Source organism: Aulostomus chinensis, chromosome 24 (genome assembly GCF_037954235.1).
Source record: "Aulostomus chinensis isolate RoL2024-O1b breed Wild chromosome 24, RoL_Achi_v1.0, whole genome shotgun sequence".
Classification (NCBI taxonomy): Eukaryota; Metazoa; Chordata; class Actinopteri; order Syngnathiformes; family Aulostomidae; genus Aulostomus; species Aulostomus chinensis.
In genome coordinates, this window is record NC_141343.1 from 16,070,975 (window position 1) to 16,088,422 (window position 17,448).

General features: G+C 46.2%; 1 protein-coding gene across 2 annotated transcripts in view; it reads right to left on the minus strand.

The window, feature by feature from the left end:
* Window positions 1–17,448, minus strand: part of vax2 (ventral anterior homeobox 2) — a 31,497-nt gene that overhangs the window by 13,978 nt on the left and 71 nt on the right. The window contains exons 1-2 of one of the 2 annotated variants that reach the window (XM_086197847.1): window positions 10,626–11,419; window positions 5,625–5,812 (exon numbers count right to left, since the gene is read on the minus strand). In XM_086197847.1, the coding sequence (XP_086053973.1) occupies window positions 5,625–5,812; window positions 10,626–10,845 (408 nt within the window). In that variant the 5' untranslated portion in view covers window positions 10,846–11,419. Of the gene's footprint in view, window positions 1–5,624; window positions 5,813–10,625; window positions 11,420–17,448 lie in introns of those variants that run through there. The other variant, XM_086197849.1, reaches the window with a different exon arrangement.

Here is a 17,448-nt window from a genome sequence, read left to right on the forward strand (position 1 = left end):
GCGCCTGTGTGCGTCTGCCTCTCGACTACATCTGCACGGCGATGCGTCATGGCTGCGTCCAGACGGGTGGCCAGACACAGTCTGTCTGAGCGGTCATCGAGAACAATACACACAACGAAGACATTCACTGGACGTAGACACACTGCTCGCATCATGTCTCATATCACCAGGCTGCAAAGGGACGGGACTTCACGTTGAAGATGTTTTCATGGGAGCGAACACGCCACAAACACAAGTATGACAATGACTGAACAAACAGCACCTCACATAGATAAAGGGGTTTGTTTTTAAGACAGGTGAACATTGAGCTCGCACTCCTGTTGTCCCACTGCACAAGAATCAGGAAAGCCGGTTACAGACTGGTTCTCATTTTGCATCACAAACCAAACAAGTTGGCGCAAGCGTCCGTGGGGAACGATGGACTCAAGTTCAAAGAACTTTAGAGAGAAAAGACAAATCGTCCCACTGATAGTTCGTCTCCTTGTCCATCCAGAAATGGCTTGTTTTCACCCGAGCATCCACCTCATTGACACGACCTCGACTGTTTCTGCTTCTGGGTCGACTGCTGCAGCAGGACCTGTGGAACGTGCAGAAGGCAGACCTGGTTCCAGACTACTGGCCAGAGTCAAAATGAAGCCTTTAGCTTCTACACTGCTCAAATGTGAAACAAACCACAAGCAACATGTTTAAATTAGTCTTCTTCTCTCTGCTCCTTGTGATTTTGTTTGCTTGCTAACTTTATTGTTGTAACTTGATGTTGGTTAAGAGCTTTGGATCGGTGCTGAGGGAGCCAAACAAATGTACCCGTCCTGTGGGAGCGGAACTTTGAGGGAAAACTTCTCATTGTCCATCGTTTCAAGAATCAAGCGAGACGACGGAGCCCCATGCGTAGCTTAGCAAAACAACAGGGAGTGGACAGGAAGTGGTAGCATGAGAGGATTTGTGGGAAAACAAGAGTCCTTTAACTTACAGCTTAATTTAGCCAAGCGCCCTCAAACGTAGAATTACTTCCCAATAAACTCTTGCACCTCAACTGCGTAAACTTGAATCGTTGGTTCAGAACAAAGAGAAGCAACTCAACGCAGACAATCAGTTTGACCGCCTGCAGCGGTGAGCTGATTGTGCGTGTGTGTGTGTGTGTGTGTGTGTGTGTGTGAATAAACAGCTTCTCACATCTTTATATCCTTTATCGGCAGAGAAAAGGGGAACACATGTAAACGTTAACACCCATCTGTGCATCTGACTCTACATTAAAGATTAAAGACATCAGCTCTCTCTCTCTCTCTCTCTCCCATTTGCAGCAGGATTAAACCAGTTGAACACACACAGACCATTAAATCCATAGCTTCTCTACAGACGGCCAGCAAACAACAATAGGCTGACACCACCCAGCAGGAAGTGGCCGAGCCAGCAGGAGCGTGAAGGTGTGACGAGACACAAAAAACTCCATCGGGTCACGAGGGGGGAAGTGCAAGGCAGGAAGGAGGGTAAAACAGTGGTTTAGTGTTTAGAGACAGGAAGGAGCAAAACACATCTTCACAATAAGAGCTGCAGCATCCAGTCATCGCTCACGAAGCCAACACACCCACACCCACACGGCTGTGTTTCCCGGTAGCGGGGAGCCACCTGCCGGGATGAAGGGACAGATCCAGGGTTGTAACGGATGACACGGTAACGCCTTACAGCGACGTTAATCACTCTCTTTCTCTCTCACTCACACTCACACTCACACACTCTCTCTCACACACACACACACACACACACACACACACACACACACACACACACACACACACACACAGTTAGAGATACGAATTTGTCAGATACGAACTTTTTGTTTTTTGTTTCCTTTCTCGGAACGCGCGTGCGGAGGACGCGAGACGAGCGACAGTTAAGATCCCGGCTCGAATATTCCGGGACTCCTTTTATTGAAGGAGGAAAAGTCTCGGGTCGCTCGTTTATTCAGGTTTTATTCGAGTCTTTGTTGTATTTTCATCTTTTTTGTTCGCCTCAGACTCACCTGAGGCAGCTCGGTGCTGGTTGACCGCGAACGAAAATACCGCTAGATTGCCAGAAATATGACGGAAAAATTGCGTGACTGATTAACTAATGACCCAAAGTTTAGACCTTCACCCTCTGGAAGAAAGTCCCCTGAATCTAGTAAGCAGTTGTGTGTGTGTGTGTGTGTGTGTGTGTGTGTGTGTGTGTGTGTGTGTGTGTGTGTGTGTGTGTGTGAGACCACAGTGAGCTGATAAAACCATCCGCGATTAATAACAACTCAAACTTCTCTGTCAGGAAGCGCGTCACGACTTCGTCACGCTGTTAAAACTATCAAAGTTTTTCGTTTGATTCAAAAGCATAGAAAAGTGAAACATAAAAACGTTTATTTGTTAAAGAATAATCAGGCATCAGACCCAACAAAGTAAAATATAATAATGAAAATAAACATTCGTATTTTATTATCATTATTATTTTCATCATTTCATTATTTTATAATTATTATAAATAAAAATAGTATTTTATTATTGTTTTCATTATTATTAGCATCATTTTATTGTTGTTATTATTTTCATCATCATTATTATTATTTTCATTATTATTATGGTTTTCATTATTATTATTAGCAGCATTTTATTGTTATTATTTTCATCATTATTATTATTTTCATTATTATTATGGTTTTCATTATTATTATTAGCAGCATTTTATTGTTATTATTTTCATCATTATTATTATTTTCATCATTATTATTATTTTCATTATTATTATTGTTTTCATTGTTATTATTAGCATCATTTTATTGTTGTTATTATTTTCAGCATTATTATTATTATTATTATTATTATTGTTTTCATTATTATGATTAGCATCATTTTATTGTTGTTATTATTATCATTATTATTATTTCTCTACATCTGTTCTTCATTTCTCTTCTTTGTTCCGGGTTTTTCTGACAGGGAAACGTGCACTGGTGAGTACTAGTACACACAAACACACGAGTAGGAGTACACACTAGTACTGATGAACTTGATGAACCAAAGTTCAACAACTCAACTAATGGCAAACAAAACCCCTCAAATTTCCCCTTAAAAGCTGCTGCATGGAACTAAAACCCTCACCAGACTCAACTGGGACTGTTGGGTTGTCAGCTGAAGGTCAGCGGGCCTTTGCCCCCCCCCTCCCCCCCACACACACACACACACATCCTTACCCTCACCCCCTCATCCCCCACAGCAGCAGGAAGCTGAGGTTCTCCCATTAACACCCCTAGTGTCAGCACTAATGAGATACACAGTGGCTCTGTGTTCCCAGCACACACACACACACACACACACACACACACACACACACACACACACACACACACACACCATGTAAACATTCACCAGCCTCTACAAGTGGTTCCCCTCCTGACTTGAAGGTTCTGGTCTGAGCTCTGAGTGAAGGGTGAGGGGGAGGAGCCATCATTCTCATCCTAATTCTACGAACTCGTCTCGTATTCATGGCCAAAAACACAAATATCAGGGGAAGAAAAGGAATTCCTCCTGTTGTGGAGACGTGGCAGAGATGAAGGAGGGATGGTGATGGAGGGGTGGATGGATGATGGACAGATGATGGAGGAGTGATGGAGGAGTGATGGAGGGGTGATGGACAGATGATGGAGGAGTGATGGAGGAGTGATGGAGGAGTGATGGAGGGGTGATGGACAGATGATAGAGGAGTGATGGAGGAGTGATGGAGGGGTGATGGACAGATGATGGAGGAGTGATGGAGGAGTGATGGAGGAGTGATGGAGGGGTGATGGACAGATGATAGAGGAGTGATGGAGGAGTGATGGAGGGGTGATGGACAGATGATAGAGGAGTGATGGAGGGGTGATGGAGGAGTGATGAGGAGTGATGGAGGGGTGATGAGGAGTGATGGAGGGGTGATGAGGAGTGATGGAGGAGTGATGGAGGAGTGATGAGGAGTGATGGAGGGGTGATGGAGGGGTGATGAGGAGTGATGAGGAGTGATGGAGGGGTGATGAGGAGTGATGAGGAGTGATGGAGGGGTGATGGAGGAGTGATGGGGGTGATGGAGGGGTGATGGAGGAGTGATGGAGGGGTGATGGAGGAGTGATGGAGGGGTGATGAGGAGTGATGGAGGGGTGATGAGGAGTGATGAGGAGTGATGGAGGGGTGATGGAGGAGTGATGAGGAGTGATGGAGGGGTGATGAGGAGTGATGAGGAGTGATGGAGGGGTGATGAGGAGTGATGGAGGGGTGATGGAGGAGTGATGGAGGGGTGATGGAGGAGTGATGGAGGGGTGATGAGGAGTGATGGAGGGGTGATGAGGAGTGATGAGGAGTGATGGAGGGGTGATGGAGGAGTGATGAGGAGTGATGGAGGGGTGATGAGGAGTGATGGAGGGGTGATGAGGAGTGATGAGGAGTGATGGAGGGGTGATGGAGGAGTGATGGGGGTGATGGAGGGGTGATGGAGGAGTGATGGAGGGGTGATGGAGGAGTGATGGAGGGGTGATGAGGAGTGATGGAGGGGTGATGAGGAGTGATGAGGAGTGATGGAGGGGTGATGGAGGAGTGATGAGGGGTGATGGAGGAGTGATGGAGGAGTGATGGAGGGGTTTGATGACATCATGTTTCATATTTTCACAGCAGGTCTGAGGGGAAAGGTTGCATTTTTCTGAGAGAAAAAACATCAATGTCACTTTTATAATATAAATATTATTAATTAATAATAATAGACATAATAATGATATTAATATAAATACAGATATAAATATGAATGTAGGTATGATAATGATATTAATAAGAATTCAGTTGATCTGAATCATGTCGCCTTTCTGACCAGCGGAGCAGTCGCCACACCAGGCTGCTGCTGCTGTGATCACCTTCATTACTACTAGTAATGTTACTGTTAGTAGTAGTAATATTACTAGTAGTAGTAGTGGTACCATTAGTAGCAGTAGTGTTACTATTATTATGAGTAGTGTTACTATTAGTAGTAGTAATATTACTATAAGTAGTGTTACTATTAGTAGTAGTAATATTACTATGAGTAGTGTTACTATTAGTAGTAGTAATATTACTATGAGTAGTGTTACTATTAGTAGTAGTAATATTACTGTTAGCAGTATTAATATTACTATTTTGTTGTCAGAAGTATTATTTTCATCGTTATTATCACTGATTATGATCAATATTCTTATTTTCATTGTTATTATTACTATTGTTATAGTCAGAATTATTTTTATCGTTATTATCCCTATGATTATTATCATTATTATTTTGTCAGCCTCGTGGCGAGCCTGACAGCTGAAGCTTGTGGGCGGGGCCACCTCCTGGCTGCTCGCCTCTGATTGGCTGAAGAGTCAATTAACAGCTTCAAACCGGAAAACTGCAAATGTTTGAAGCTAAATAAAATATATTTTTCGAAGAAAATAAGTTCTTTACTGCGGCCCGCGCGTTACTATTTGGAGAAACATAGTGTACCACGGTTGCCTAGCAACCCCATGAACTTAGTTGTTTGGCGGAAGGAAACCGCGTCGGAATCCCTCGAGAATGTCGTCAGCGCGTGATCGGCTAGTCCATCGTCCCCGTTTCCGTCCCGGTTCGTCTCACCTGGGTCTCGGAGAGGTTCAGCTGCCGGGCCAGCTCGGTGCGCTCGCGTCCCACCACGTACTGGCACCGCTGGAACTCGAGCTCGAGCCGGTACAGCTGCTCGGCCGTGAAGGAGGTGCGCGTGCGCTTGGGCCGGTCCAGGTCCAGGCCCTTCGGCAGGACGATCTCCCGGATGGTGCCTTTGGCGTCTGGACGGAACACACACACACACACACACACACACACACACACACACACACACACACACACACGTAAACTTCGGAACCTGTGAACCACGTCAGATTTGAGCAAGTAAAAAAAAAAACTTCAAAATAAGAGCTGGCGTATAAATGGACCTCACTTGTTAACGTTTTTCCAGTAACTTCCTCGCTGCAGCGCCATCATTAATGAACTTAAAACCCAAAAAGCTTTAAAAACGAACTTTAATTTGGAAAAGATTTTATGTGCTTGATGTTTTTCATCTCTCTCTTTTTTCTCTAATATTTTGTCCTTATTTAAGACCTCTTTGTATCCTTGATGTTCCTCGTTGTTGAACCCCTGGATGAACAGCTTTGTTCTGTGTATTCATTTTTGTTCATGATAATAATAATAATAATAATAATAATAATAATAATAATAATAATAATGATGATGATGATGAGCAGGTAAACAGTGACTCAACAACTGGTGGTGCATTCCAGTGTTCTGGAAAAGAGAGTGCTGTGGGCGGAGTCAGGTGAGGAGACAGTTCTCTAACCAGTTTATCAGGAGGGTTTTCACTGCTCAACACTGTCCTTACCAACTAAAAGAAAAGCTCTGAGGTGGTGACAGCGTTGAGGAGGCGATGTTTACCTCATCGACCCCTCACGGCACTGACAAGGTCGCTTTTAAAATACGAATGACGTTCATCCGTTGAAGCACTTCCTACAGACGAGGCTTCAACAACAACGGGGGGGGGGGGGGGTTGACCTGGACGCCTGTTAAAGAGGGCGTTCAGTTCAAGGAGAAGAACTTGGACTTCCTGGTGAATGGTTTGATTGCGCAGGTGAAACATTTTATTCACAGGTGCAAACACCTGGAGGCGGAGCCCCTCATCAGCGGAAGGAGGAACGACCTCAAGCAAGTCACATGACCACCAGTGAGGCCCAGAGAGGGTTTTCTCTGATGGACCAGTTTGCTCCTCTAGTTTCCAGTGGTGGTTTCTTTCTGGTCTCCCAGCTTCCACCGCTTCTGTTTCAGCATCTTGAAATAAAGTTAAAAAAAAAAAAAACAAGCACCGGCGCCCGTTGAGCTGCTGGTTCCAGGCCCCGGATGCCAGAAGTGGGACCTGCTGCTCCGGGATGGCCACATGAAGATGAGAGCCAATCACAGAAGAGCGCCTGCTCGTTGAGACGCGGCAGCCAACGGCGATATAAAGGAAATTAAAAATAAGAAAAAAAAGAAATCAAATGAATCGAAGCTGCGGTTAAAGTTTGTGCCTGAACGCAGCAGGCGGAGGGGGCGGAGCTCCTCCGAGGCTCGGACCAGGAGAACATGACATCATCATCATCATGTTTTAGATTTGTAGGAGATGGCGCTGCCCTGGAACTCTGATGCCCTGGAACTCTGACGTCACTTTAACTGACCCCGAAGTTCCAGTCAGCGCAGCAGGGGTCACGACCTCTGGCTGATTGCTCCGCTCTGCTTCTGTTTTCATTTGATCTTCTTTTATTCTATTTGTCTGTTTTTTTTCTTTATTTTCTCTCATTTTATTTTATCTGTTTTATTTTATTCTATTTTTCTTCCTGTCACCCCCAGGATTTTTTTTTGGAGGCTCACAAATAATTGAGAAGTTAAATTCCCCTCCATGACGTCAGCGCACGGGTTCCGATCACACCTGCACCTGGACAAACAAGAACCGAGCCCGCGCCTGACAGCTAATGCTAACAACGATGCTGCTAAAATAATGACAACAAGAATCAAAATAAAAAAATAATAACAGTAATAATAATAATGACAAGAATCAAAATAAAAATAATAACAGTAATAATAATAATGACAAGAATCAAAATAAAAATAATAACAGTAATAATAATAATGACAAGAATCAAAATAAAAAATAACAATAATAAAAATAACAATAATAACAGTAACAACAACAATAATAAAAATAACAACAATAATAACAGTAACAGTGATAATAATAAAAACAACAATGAAAATGATAATATAACAACAACAATAATAATAATAATGTTAAATTCTGCAGTAAAAGAGGGAGGTCCGCTTTCATTTTCAAGGTTATTCATTTAAATGTAAAATGACTGAATACACGGAGGACAAATGGGAAATGAAAGAGCAAAATCATTTCATCTTTTTGTTCCCGGCTGGTTTTTTAGCTCTTAAATTTCCATGGAGTCACTTTCTCCTGTTTTTAACGTCACAACAACTTCTGAGCTCGACATTGATTCAGTAACTCTTTATTCATAAATCTTTCTTGTCTTATTTACGTGGGCTTATTGCTCTGCTCACGTGGTGACGTCAGCGGCTTCCTGGGTTTTCGCGTTTTATTTTTCCCGTCACCGCCGTCGATCCGCCATTTTGATCGGTTGATGATCTCACGGATCTCCTTCTATTATTCATCGGCGTCACAAACGACCGCTGGGATCCACCCGAGCCCCCCCACCCCCACCCGCGCGAGCGACTCTCACAAATCTGCCGTTTGTCGGTTTTGTTGCTAAAGTCCTGAAAAATTAAAGTCAAACAATAAAATAATAAAATAATAAAACAAAATCTGAATTAAACATGAACGAAAACCGATTTGAACGAACCCGCAGAGTTCCCGTCAGGAGGCGAGAGTGTGTGTGTGTGTGTGTGTGTGTGTGTGTGTGTGTGTGTGTGTGTGTGTGTGTGTGTGTGTGTTCTCCGGTGTAACGGAGTGTTGCGGGCCTCAGCTCCCGCTGGCCGCAAATAAAGCGCCAATATCAGAAGAGTCAGTCAGCAGAAAAACATTTGAAAAAGAAGAAAAGAAGAAGGAGAAGAAGAAGAAGGAGAAGAAGGAGAAGGAGAAGAAGAAGAAGGAGAAGAAGGAGAAGGAGAAGAAGGAGAAGAAGAAGGAGAAGAAGGAGAAGAAGGAGAAGAAGAAGGAGAAGAAGGAGAAGAAGAAGGAGAAGAAGGAGAAGAAGGAGAAGAAGAAGGAGAAGAAGGAGAAGAAGGAGAGCTGCTCAACGTGACCTGCTGACCTCCCGGTGACCCTGGCCAGACAAGGGAGCCCCACGCACACACAAACACACACACACCCTCTCTCTCTCACACACACACAATCACACACCCTCTCTCTCTCACACACACACAATCACACACCCTCTCTCTCTCACACACCCTCTCTCTCACACACACCCTCTCTCTCTCACACACACCCTCTCTCTCTCTCACACACAATCACACACACCCTCTCTCTTACACACACACAAAATCACACACACCATCTCTCTTTTACACGCACACACAATCACACACACCCTCTCTCTCTTACACACACACACACAATCACACACACTCTCTCTCATACACGCAGAAAAAAAACACACATACACAAAAAACACTCTAATACACAAACACACATTCACACACACACTCCAACTGCTGCTTTCTGTCTCCTGAGCATCATAATTTAGTTTTTGCTGCCGCGTGGTTTGTGGGTGAGAGAGAGAGAGAGAGAGAGAGAGAGAGAGAGAGAGACAGGGTGTGTGTGTCTTTTTTTTGTGTGTGTTTTCTGTGTGTGTTTTTTTTGTGTGTGTTTTCTGTGTGTGTGTTTTTTTTCTGTGTGTGTTTTTTTCTCTGTGTGTGTGTGTGTTTTTCTGCGTGTTTTTTTCTGTGTGTGTTTTTTTTCTGTGTGTGTTTTTTTTCTGTGTGTGTGTGTTTTTTTTCTGTGTGTGTGTGTTTTTTTTCTGTGTGTTTTTTTTCTGTGTGTGTGTGAGTGTGTTTTCTGTGTGTGTGTAAAAAAGTAGAAATTCGGATCAAACCATCCTCGGACCCCCGCTCTCCACTCATCAGCACAAACGCATTCTTACGTCCATTGTAATGTTTTTATTCACACGTGCGACCCTGTTTATATTTGTATTTTTTTAATGAATCAATAAAATTTGTCAGCATACAAACGAGGCCGTTTCCGGACTACAAACACGAGCTAGAAGATTTGCCGGGCTTCGCTTGGCCCTCCGGCGGGTTCTGGTCCCCGCATCGCTGCCACGCACCTCCGGCGGCTTCTCAGACAGCAGGTTGACAAGTTTAAAATAATAAATAAAATAATCAAAACATTATATTATATATTATTAATAAAAATAAACTTTAAACTTTAAAAATAATTAAAAAAATCATTCTGTATGGCAGCAGCGCGCGCGGGGGGGAGGGGGGTTTAACTTGCTACCTGAGTTTAGTTGTGAGGTCGCTGGTGTTCCTGGACTCGCGTGTGTGTGTGTGTGTGTGTGTGTGTGTGTGTGTGTGTGTGTGTGTGTGTGTGTGTGTCCGGGCCGGTCGGTACGAGCCCACGAGGCGGCTGCAGGAGGGCGTGGACGCGCTCGTGAATTATCGATGATTCCGGGGCTCGTGAAGTCCTCCTGGCACACAAAGCACCTCAGAGGCGCTCGCGACACCCGGAACCCGTCCTGGTGATGGCAAAAAGCTGCGGGGGCACGCGCGTCTTATTTGATTGAATTTGGTTTCTTGGTTTTGTTTTGTTATGTTTTGTTTTTTTGGGGGGGGTTCGACGCGGGGATCAGGAGCCTCGCGCGGGTTCGTCTTCTTCTGATTGTGTTTGTAAGCGCGAGCGGAAACGAACCTGTCAATCATCCCGCAGGTGGGCCGGAACCAGCACGCGCGCGGGGGGCGAGTTCGGTCCAAGTTTTAGTCTCCAGTTAAACCAGTAAGTAGCTGGACCAACACGACGCACGTGCTGATTTGTTGCTCCGAGTTTGGTTTTTGTTGTTGTTGTTTTTTGGGTGAATCGGTGAGATCAGAGCCGCGGCGCGCGGGCGCACTCACCCCTCACGAGGATCCTCCGGCAGTAGTCCGGGTCCACTCCCAGAAGTTTGTCGTGGCCGTCTTCGCTGGAGGAGGTCGGGGTGGACGCCGAGGTGCCCGGGGTGTCGGAGGCGCTGTGCACCGGGGAGCGGCTCCCGGTCTTGGCCTCCATCCTGTCGGGGCAGAGCGGGTTGGGTCCACACCGGTGGCTCCCGTCGCCCGCGGTGGCCTGGTCGAACATCCGCGTCCCGCTGCTGCTGCTGGTCTTTACTTTCTGCTCCTCTGGGGAGGTGTCCTCCACAGCATGCCCCCCCACCCCGCCCCCCCACACACCGCCGCTCTCCCTCCCAAAACAAAAGTAGATCCAGCTACAGAGGACGCGCGCAGTCCCGCACCAGGACCGGCTTCAGGTGGCTCAGCATGACGCGCGATCCGGACTCGTAACCCGGGCGAGGGAGGCGCAGCCGGAGCTCAGGAAGAGCAGGACATGGTGCGGGGCTTAAGGTGCGGGGAGGTGCGGGGAGGCGCCGCCACCCCGGAGTCAGTGAGGGAAGGCGCGTGAGGGCGCGTGAAGGCGGCAGAGCGCAGGAAAGTTTGTCCCGCAGGTGGATCCGGAGCAGCAGCCTGTTACTTCACCTCCTCGCCGGCCGGCATGTTACTGGGGAGGAGGGGAGGTGGGGGAGCAGGAGGAGCACACGGGGGGGCCGTCTGGCTCCAGGAGGAGATGGACCTTCACGCGGGCCGGTCTCACACTCAGTCACAGTTCTACACGTGAGCGGCGGCGGGTCCACCGGCCGGGCTCGGGACGTCTGTGTGAGGGGAGAAATGTTTGTGGTGATCCACTTCACGGAGGCAGGGGCCGGTAACGTCACTTCCTGTCCACGCAGGCTCGCCGCTCATTGGTTCGCGCGCGCAGGGGGGGGGGGCACATTTAGAGAAGAGGACGAGCGGATCAGGCGCGAGGACATGAGACGATGGCGGGGCGCGTTATTGCGGGGCTTCCCCACATCATCATCATCATCATCATCATCACCATCAACACACACACACACACACACACACACACACACACACACACACACACACGCACACACACACTCTGTCTCTCTCCTGGGCCCAGCAGCTCGCGCTGGTACCTGTGATCCGCCGAGGTAAAACTGTTCGAGTCCTTCTAGAAAACCCGCCATATTCAAATATTTGGTGTATTTTTACTCCGTCTTAAAAGTAAATGTCTGTCGAAGTGAAACTGAAAGTTTATCTGCAGGCCTGAGCGAGCAGCAGGGAAGTACTACTGCGTGTAGAACTTGTACTTGTACTGTCAACAGAGGGACTGTTTTGCTGACGTTTATCAGCGTCGGCGGTTGAGCAACTACCATTTTTGTATTTCTTGTTTTTATCTAAAAAAAACCCATTTTGAATAAGAAAAAGAAAAACAAATATTTCTTTCTTCGTTGTTTGATGAACAAACGGCTCTTCAGAGACAGGCCTGCAGGGGTAGAAATACACCGAAACACGAACCAAGGGCCGTTTGACCTGTGGTAGAATTTACAGGTTATTTATGAAAACAGGAAACTTCTAAACTTCTCAGGTGAATTTATTGAATGAGTCAAATAAGAAATGACAGGAATCTAACAGCATCAAAAATACTTCCCTCTTTACTTTCATTCACCTGACAGTTGATAGTATTTATAGTACTTACAGTATTTAGGCTACAATACAATGCCTGTGAGGTAAACGCTGAGAGAACGTTTGATGAGTTTGGATTCTGAAACTCTGACAGGACGGTGAGAGTATCAGGAGCGTCTGTCTTCATCAAGGAATGTAGTTTTATTCTTCATTAGATTAGCTGGCTGGCTAGTACAAGTACACACTGTCAAATTTATATATTTGATTTTAAACATCTAAAGATCCTCATGGCTGGCGCCCAGCTAGTTCCTTAGCTAGCTTGGTCGAGAAGCTTGTGCTAGCCAGCGAGCTAACGAACTAGCTCGTTAACAGGGGCTCTGATCGATACTTTGTTCAATACTGATTTGAAAATTCCAATCAACATCGGAACCCTTTCAGCTCAGGACCCCCCGAGGGGTCCCCACCTCCAGTTTGGGAACCCCTCCATGTGTGGCCTTGTCACAGTTTCACAAGTTGAGGATGTAAACAAATTCACCGGAAATGTAGTTTGATGAAATGAGTCAGTTTCAGCTCTGTAGCTTCAGCTGTGTGTGTGTGTGTGTGTGTGTGTGTGTGTGTGTGTGTTGAAGCTATTCAGTCTCTGACATGTTTGGTACGGTCGCACTAGTGGATCACGTCCTGGGGAGCAGCAGTTTCGGGGCTCTGGCCCTGCTTCAGTCCAGGTTTATCGCGTCGCTGAGAGTGACGGCAAAGCTGCACTTTCCCCAGATTGTTGCCTCAAAGGTTTTTTTCCATCGTTCTTTTCTAACAAAACCCTCAGAATTAGGAACACGGGACTTCGGCTGGACTTTCTCTTAAAACTAGAGCAGCAAGTAACCCTTATTGTCACAATTAATTGTCTATAAAACATAAAGAAAATTTGAAAAATGCTCATCGGAATTTTCACCCCCCGAGTCCGAAGCGGCGAGTTCTAATAGCTTCTTTTGTCCATCTGAAAGAATCTTTGTTGTGTTTCCTGAACCACAAAAAAATCAGCGAATCCTGACGCTTAAGAGCCTGAAAGGAGCAAATGTTCATAAAATAACGGTCAAATAATTATCAAACAACAAAGGTTGTTGTTGTTTTTTTTAATATCCAAAAGTTGATGTTTGTGTGTCTTGTATGTACAGAAACAAATACAAATACACTCAAGAGCAGCAGCATACTGTGATACATTCAGGTCCAATTATCCAGTTAAAAGATTTGGATTCAGCTTTGTAGTTCTGGTGCGTGAGCACACACACAGAGCTGGACTTGAATTACGCGGAACATAAATACAGCCAAAATAACATTTCTGTGTATAAATACGTGAAAAGAGGACAAAAGGGCAGCGCTGCAGAAACAAATGTGTCAGTATAAATATTAAATATTCCCACTGAGGTAGGTGGACCGTAGTACAACTGAGTACAAACACACAATAAATATGCAATGAACTATGACCTGAATAAGAGCAGACAGAAGAATTCAGTGTGTTTACTTCCCAGGTGGCTCTGTGGTGACACCTTGAACGGAGCACGCAGCTTCAGGCTAGCAAAAGCCTGATAGCATGTTTTTGAAAATACTACAAGTACTAAACTCTCAGCTGTCAATCTGAAAGCAGTGCCTTTTTTTTTTTTTTTTTTTAATCAACATACTACAAATACCAGAACAAAGATCAACAGGAGGAGCTCAACACACACACTGACAGCCAGTGGACAGTGTGCTAGCAAAAACTAGCTAATGGGCTACGCCAGCCACAGGTGTTCCTGTCGAGGGGGGCCGTGCTGAAGCCTCCACAAACACAGAATCTACTGTTGTTCATTCCGTATTTCTTTCTGATTTATTTCAAATGCATGACAACAGGCACTAGGTCTGTTATTAAGCTCAATTTTAGCACCTTAGCCTTTTTTTTTTTGCTAGGAGACATAGCCTCTCTCGTCTGTGTATTTGTCAAAGTTAAAAATATTGAAATATGTGGATAAAACATTTTTTTTGCCCCAAATTTCTCATAGATGGTAGGCAGTGTGCTAGCAAAGCAAGCTAATAGGCTATGTGTTAGCAACAGAAACACCAGTTAAAGCCCCTCACCACTAAAGTTTCCTGTGATTCATTCATTTTTGATAATATAATATTTAGTCAATAACTCCACAGTGCCGACGTTATTTCTCTGTCCCTTATTAGCCCTGAGCGCAATGAACTATTGTTTCTCTCGTTGCAGATTTAAACTAGACGGTGGACGGTTTGCTAGCAAAAACAAGCTAACAGGTCAGCTAGCAGGGTTTGCTTTCTCTGCGGCTGTCTGGAGAGTTCCAGGTGGATAATCCACAAGTCCCAGTGTCAGAAGCGGCGTTAGCCTCCCTCAACCCGCGGCTAATTAGCTGAGCTTTCTTTGTGGATTGAGGGAAATACAGACACCAGATGTACCCATGTACTGCGCTCCTGCAAACCCGCAGCTGAAGAAGCTGTTAACACGCGATAAAAAGAGCATGAAGTGAGGTTTGTTTTTCATTGAAGATAAAAGGCCTCATTCACGGCGCGGCGCGGTGCGTGAGCGGCCTGTTTCCTCCCGCCGCCGTCATGTTGATGGTGCAGCCCGCAGTTTGTTGTGATTGTGAGATAATTTTGGCAGCGGGACGGACCGAGGCACCGGCTGGACTCTGCTCTTCACAGGTGAAACGTCTTTGAAAACACAGGGAATGAAGCATTTTTGTAGCTGGATTGTATAATTATAGTTTTGCTGTGTGTGTTTCTTGGTATTTTTCTTATCCGAGGCCGTAATTACTGCACACAGCCGCGGGTCGTTACTCCTTTCAGCTGGCCTAATCTCACCCAGGATGAATAGAAACTGTCAATCAGACGCTGCACTCAGCGGCGAGACAAGAGGCGACTGATTGCTGCTGCTGTGCTGCCACACACACACACACACACACACACACACACACACACACACACACTCCTTCCTCCTGCTCCTCAGTGTTTGTTCTACTTTTCCAGACTAAAACCTTCCCAAATAAAGCAGATTTTTCATGTTATTTTCTGAAGATTTCTCTCTTCCATCGGTGTCAAACGCGCGTCTCTGTTATTATGGGATGTTAACGAGCCTCGGGGGGGATTTGAGCTGCCGACTGACACTTGTGGCAATCAGACCGCCTCGTAATGACGGTAGCAAACATGGAGACGCTCTTTAATAGCTGGAGAGCAGGAAATACAATTATCGGCAAATACTTCCATTAATCAGCAACTGAAAGTTTCCATTCCCTGTGATGAACTTTGAGTGTTTGATGCAGGAGGAGAAAAACAGCACCAACGCCAAAGAAAGGAGGCGGCGCCGGCCCTGACACACTCGCTCAGCACAAATACACCAGAGCGTTCCCCCAGTCTGGGTACTTTGAGGCCAAAGGCTGGAACTGGAGCCCACGGGACTCCCGGCTGTGGCTGGTAGTTTACATCTGAACTTGAGTTTGTTCATCAAACCAGTGACAGGAAGAGGAGAAGCTGCACTTGGTGGCCAGAGGTGAATTAAGTTGAGGGAACGAGTTAAATGTTGAGGCCACAACAAACGTATTTGGCCACCGCCAGCAGGAACCACCTGGAACCTCCAGTTCATCTCATTCAAATGTGTCTTTTAATGGGATTAATGGCGTCAAGTCTCCACAGAAGCTGGTGGCGTGTTGACGGGGGTGAACTGGTTTGGTCCGGTAACGCCTGGAAGTTAGCGGGAGGCTAACAGGAAGTCGCGAGCTCAGCCAGTGGCGAGCGTAGAGAACACGGGGAGGCCTGGAGGGACGTCAATAAAAGACTTCTACACACATAAACAGCGCCAGTTTAACCGGTAACCTGGCCCTGCCTCCCCAGCGTGACGCCATCTAATGGCCACAGCAGTTATGACCTCAGGAACATGTCACATGACGTCAACAGCAGGTGACGCATTTAATAGGTTTATCATCCAACATGAAATAGAGTCAGACTTTGAAAGTACTTTGCTGGTAAAACTGATGTACTGTAAGTCATTTTCCATGTACTTATACTGAAGTACAGGAGGGGAATGTTTAACAAAAGGAGAAACAGAAGAAATGACGAGTTTTTACTGGACGTGGAGCTGAATCCCCTTCTCCTCCTGCACCTGTCACAGTTTCAGGGTATAAGAACTCCTTCCAGGTTGTTCCACTGTGAGACACGATGACATCACAAGTGTTCGTTGTTGCCACTCACCAACTGCTAGAGTCACAATAAAATTACCTTCAAGTCATTTCAGCGTTAAATGTGCCGGTAAAAGTGTCCTGTCTCCACCTTCACCCCCTGGTTAACCACCCCCTGGTTAACCACCCGCTGGTTAACTACCGGCTGGTGAGCTGGCGGGATGATGACGTCGGCGGCAAGGGCGACGTGACTGGGCGAGATTCTCACCTGTTACATCAGGTTCCATCTTTATTCTGTATTATTGTTTGACTCTGTGTGTTTAGAACCTGGCGGTCTGAAGTTCTACTGCGTCCAAGCCTTCCCGAGTGGCACCGGCAGGCTTCCGTACATCAGCAGTTGACACGTCCGCGGCTCGGCCCGCGGGCCGTTTTTTGGGCCATCCTCCTCCTCCCGCGAGCGGCAGGATTGGGGCCTCGTGCAGATCAATCAGATCAATCAACACAGATTACGGTAATCCCGGAGGTCAGCGGGAGGGCGCCGGGCCACGCGGAGTTCAGCAGCCCGCGCGCGGGGCCGCGGGCCTGACGTTGACCCACAGAACCATGTTTTCACCGCACGCAGTGAATCGATCCTCGATATCGGGAGCGGCTCGCGGCTCATCAGAACACCGCGCGCGGTGGCGCCTGGCGTGACGTCAGACCTACTGGATCCACCACGAACATCGAATCTATTTGAATCGTTCCTCAGCTCGCGCCTGCTCACGCGTCACGCGCAAGATATCACTTCCTCCATCACAAACGAGGATTTTTCCCGCGCCCCTATCATTATTATACATCATACAAATTCAAAATTATTAAACTTTCTTTAACTGCTGTTCACTGTTGCTTGTTACGTCACCACGAGTTTTTTTGGCCGCCAGTTGGAATTTTTTCTCTTCCAGTCACGCGTGATGTCACTAATATCAATAATGACGTAGCCCCATTACAAGCAAACTATAAACTCCCGCACGCAGAGACACAGTTATAAATAAAATGAAACCGGCTTTTCAAAATAAAACCCA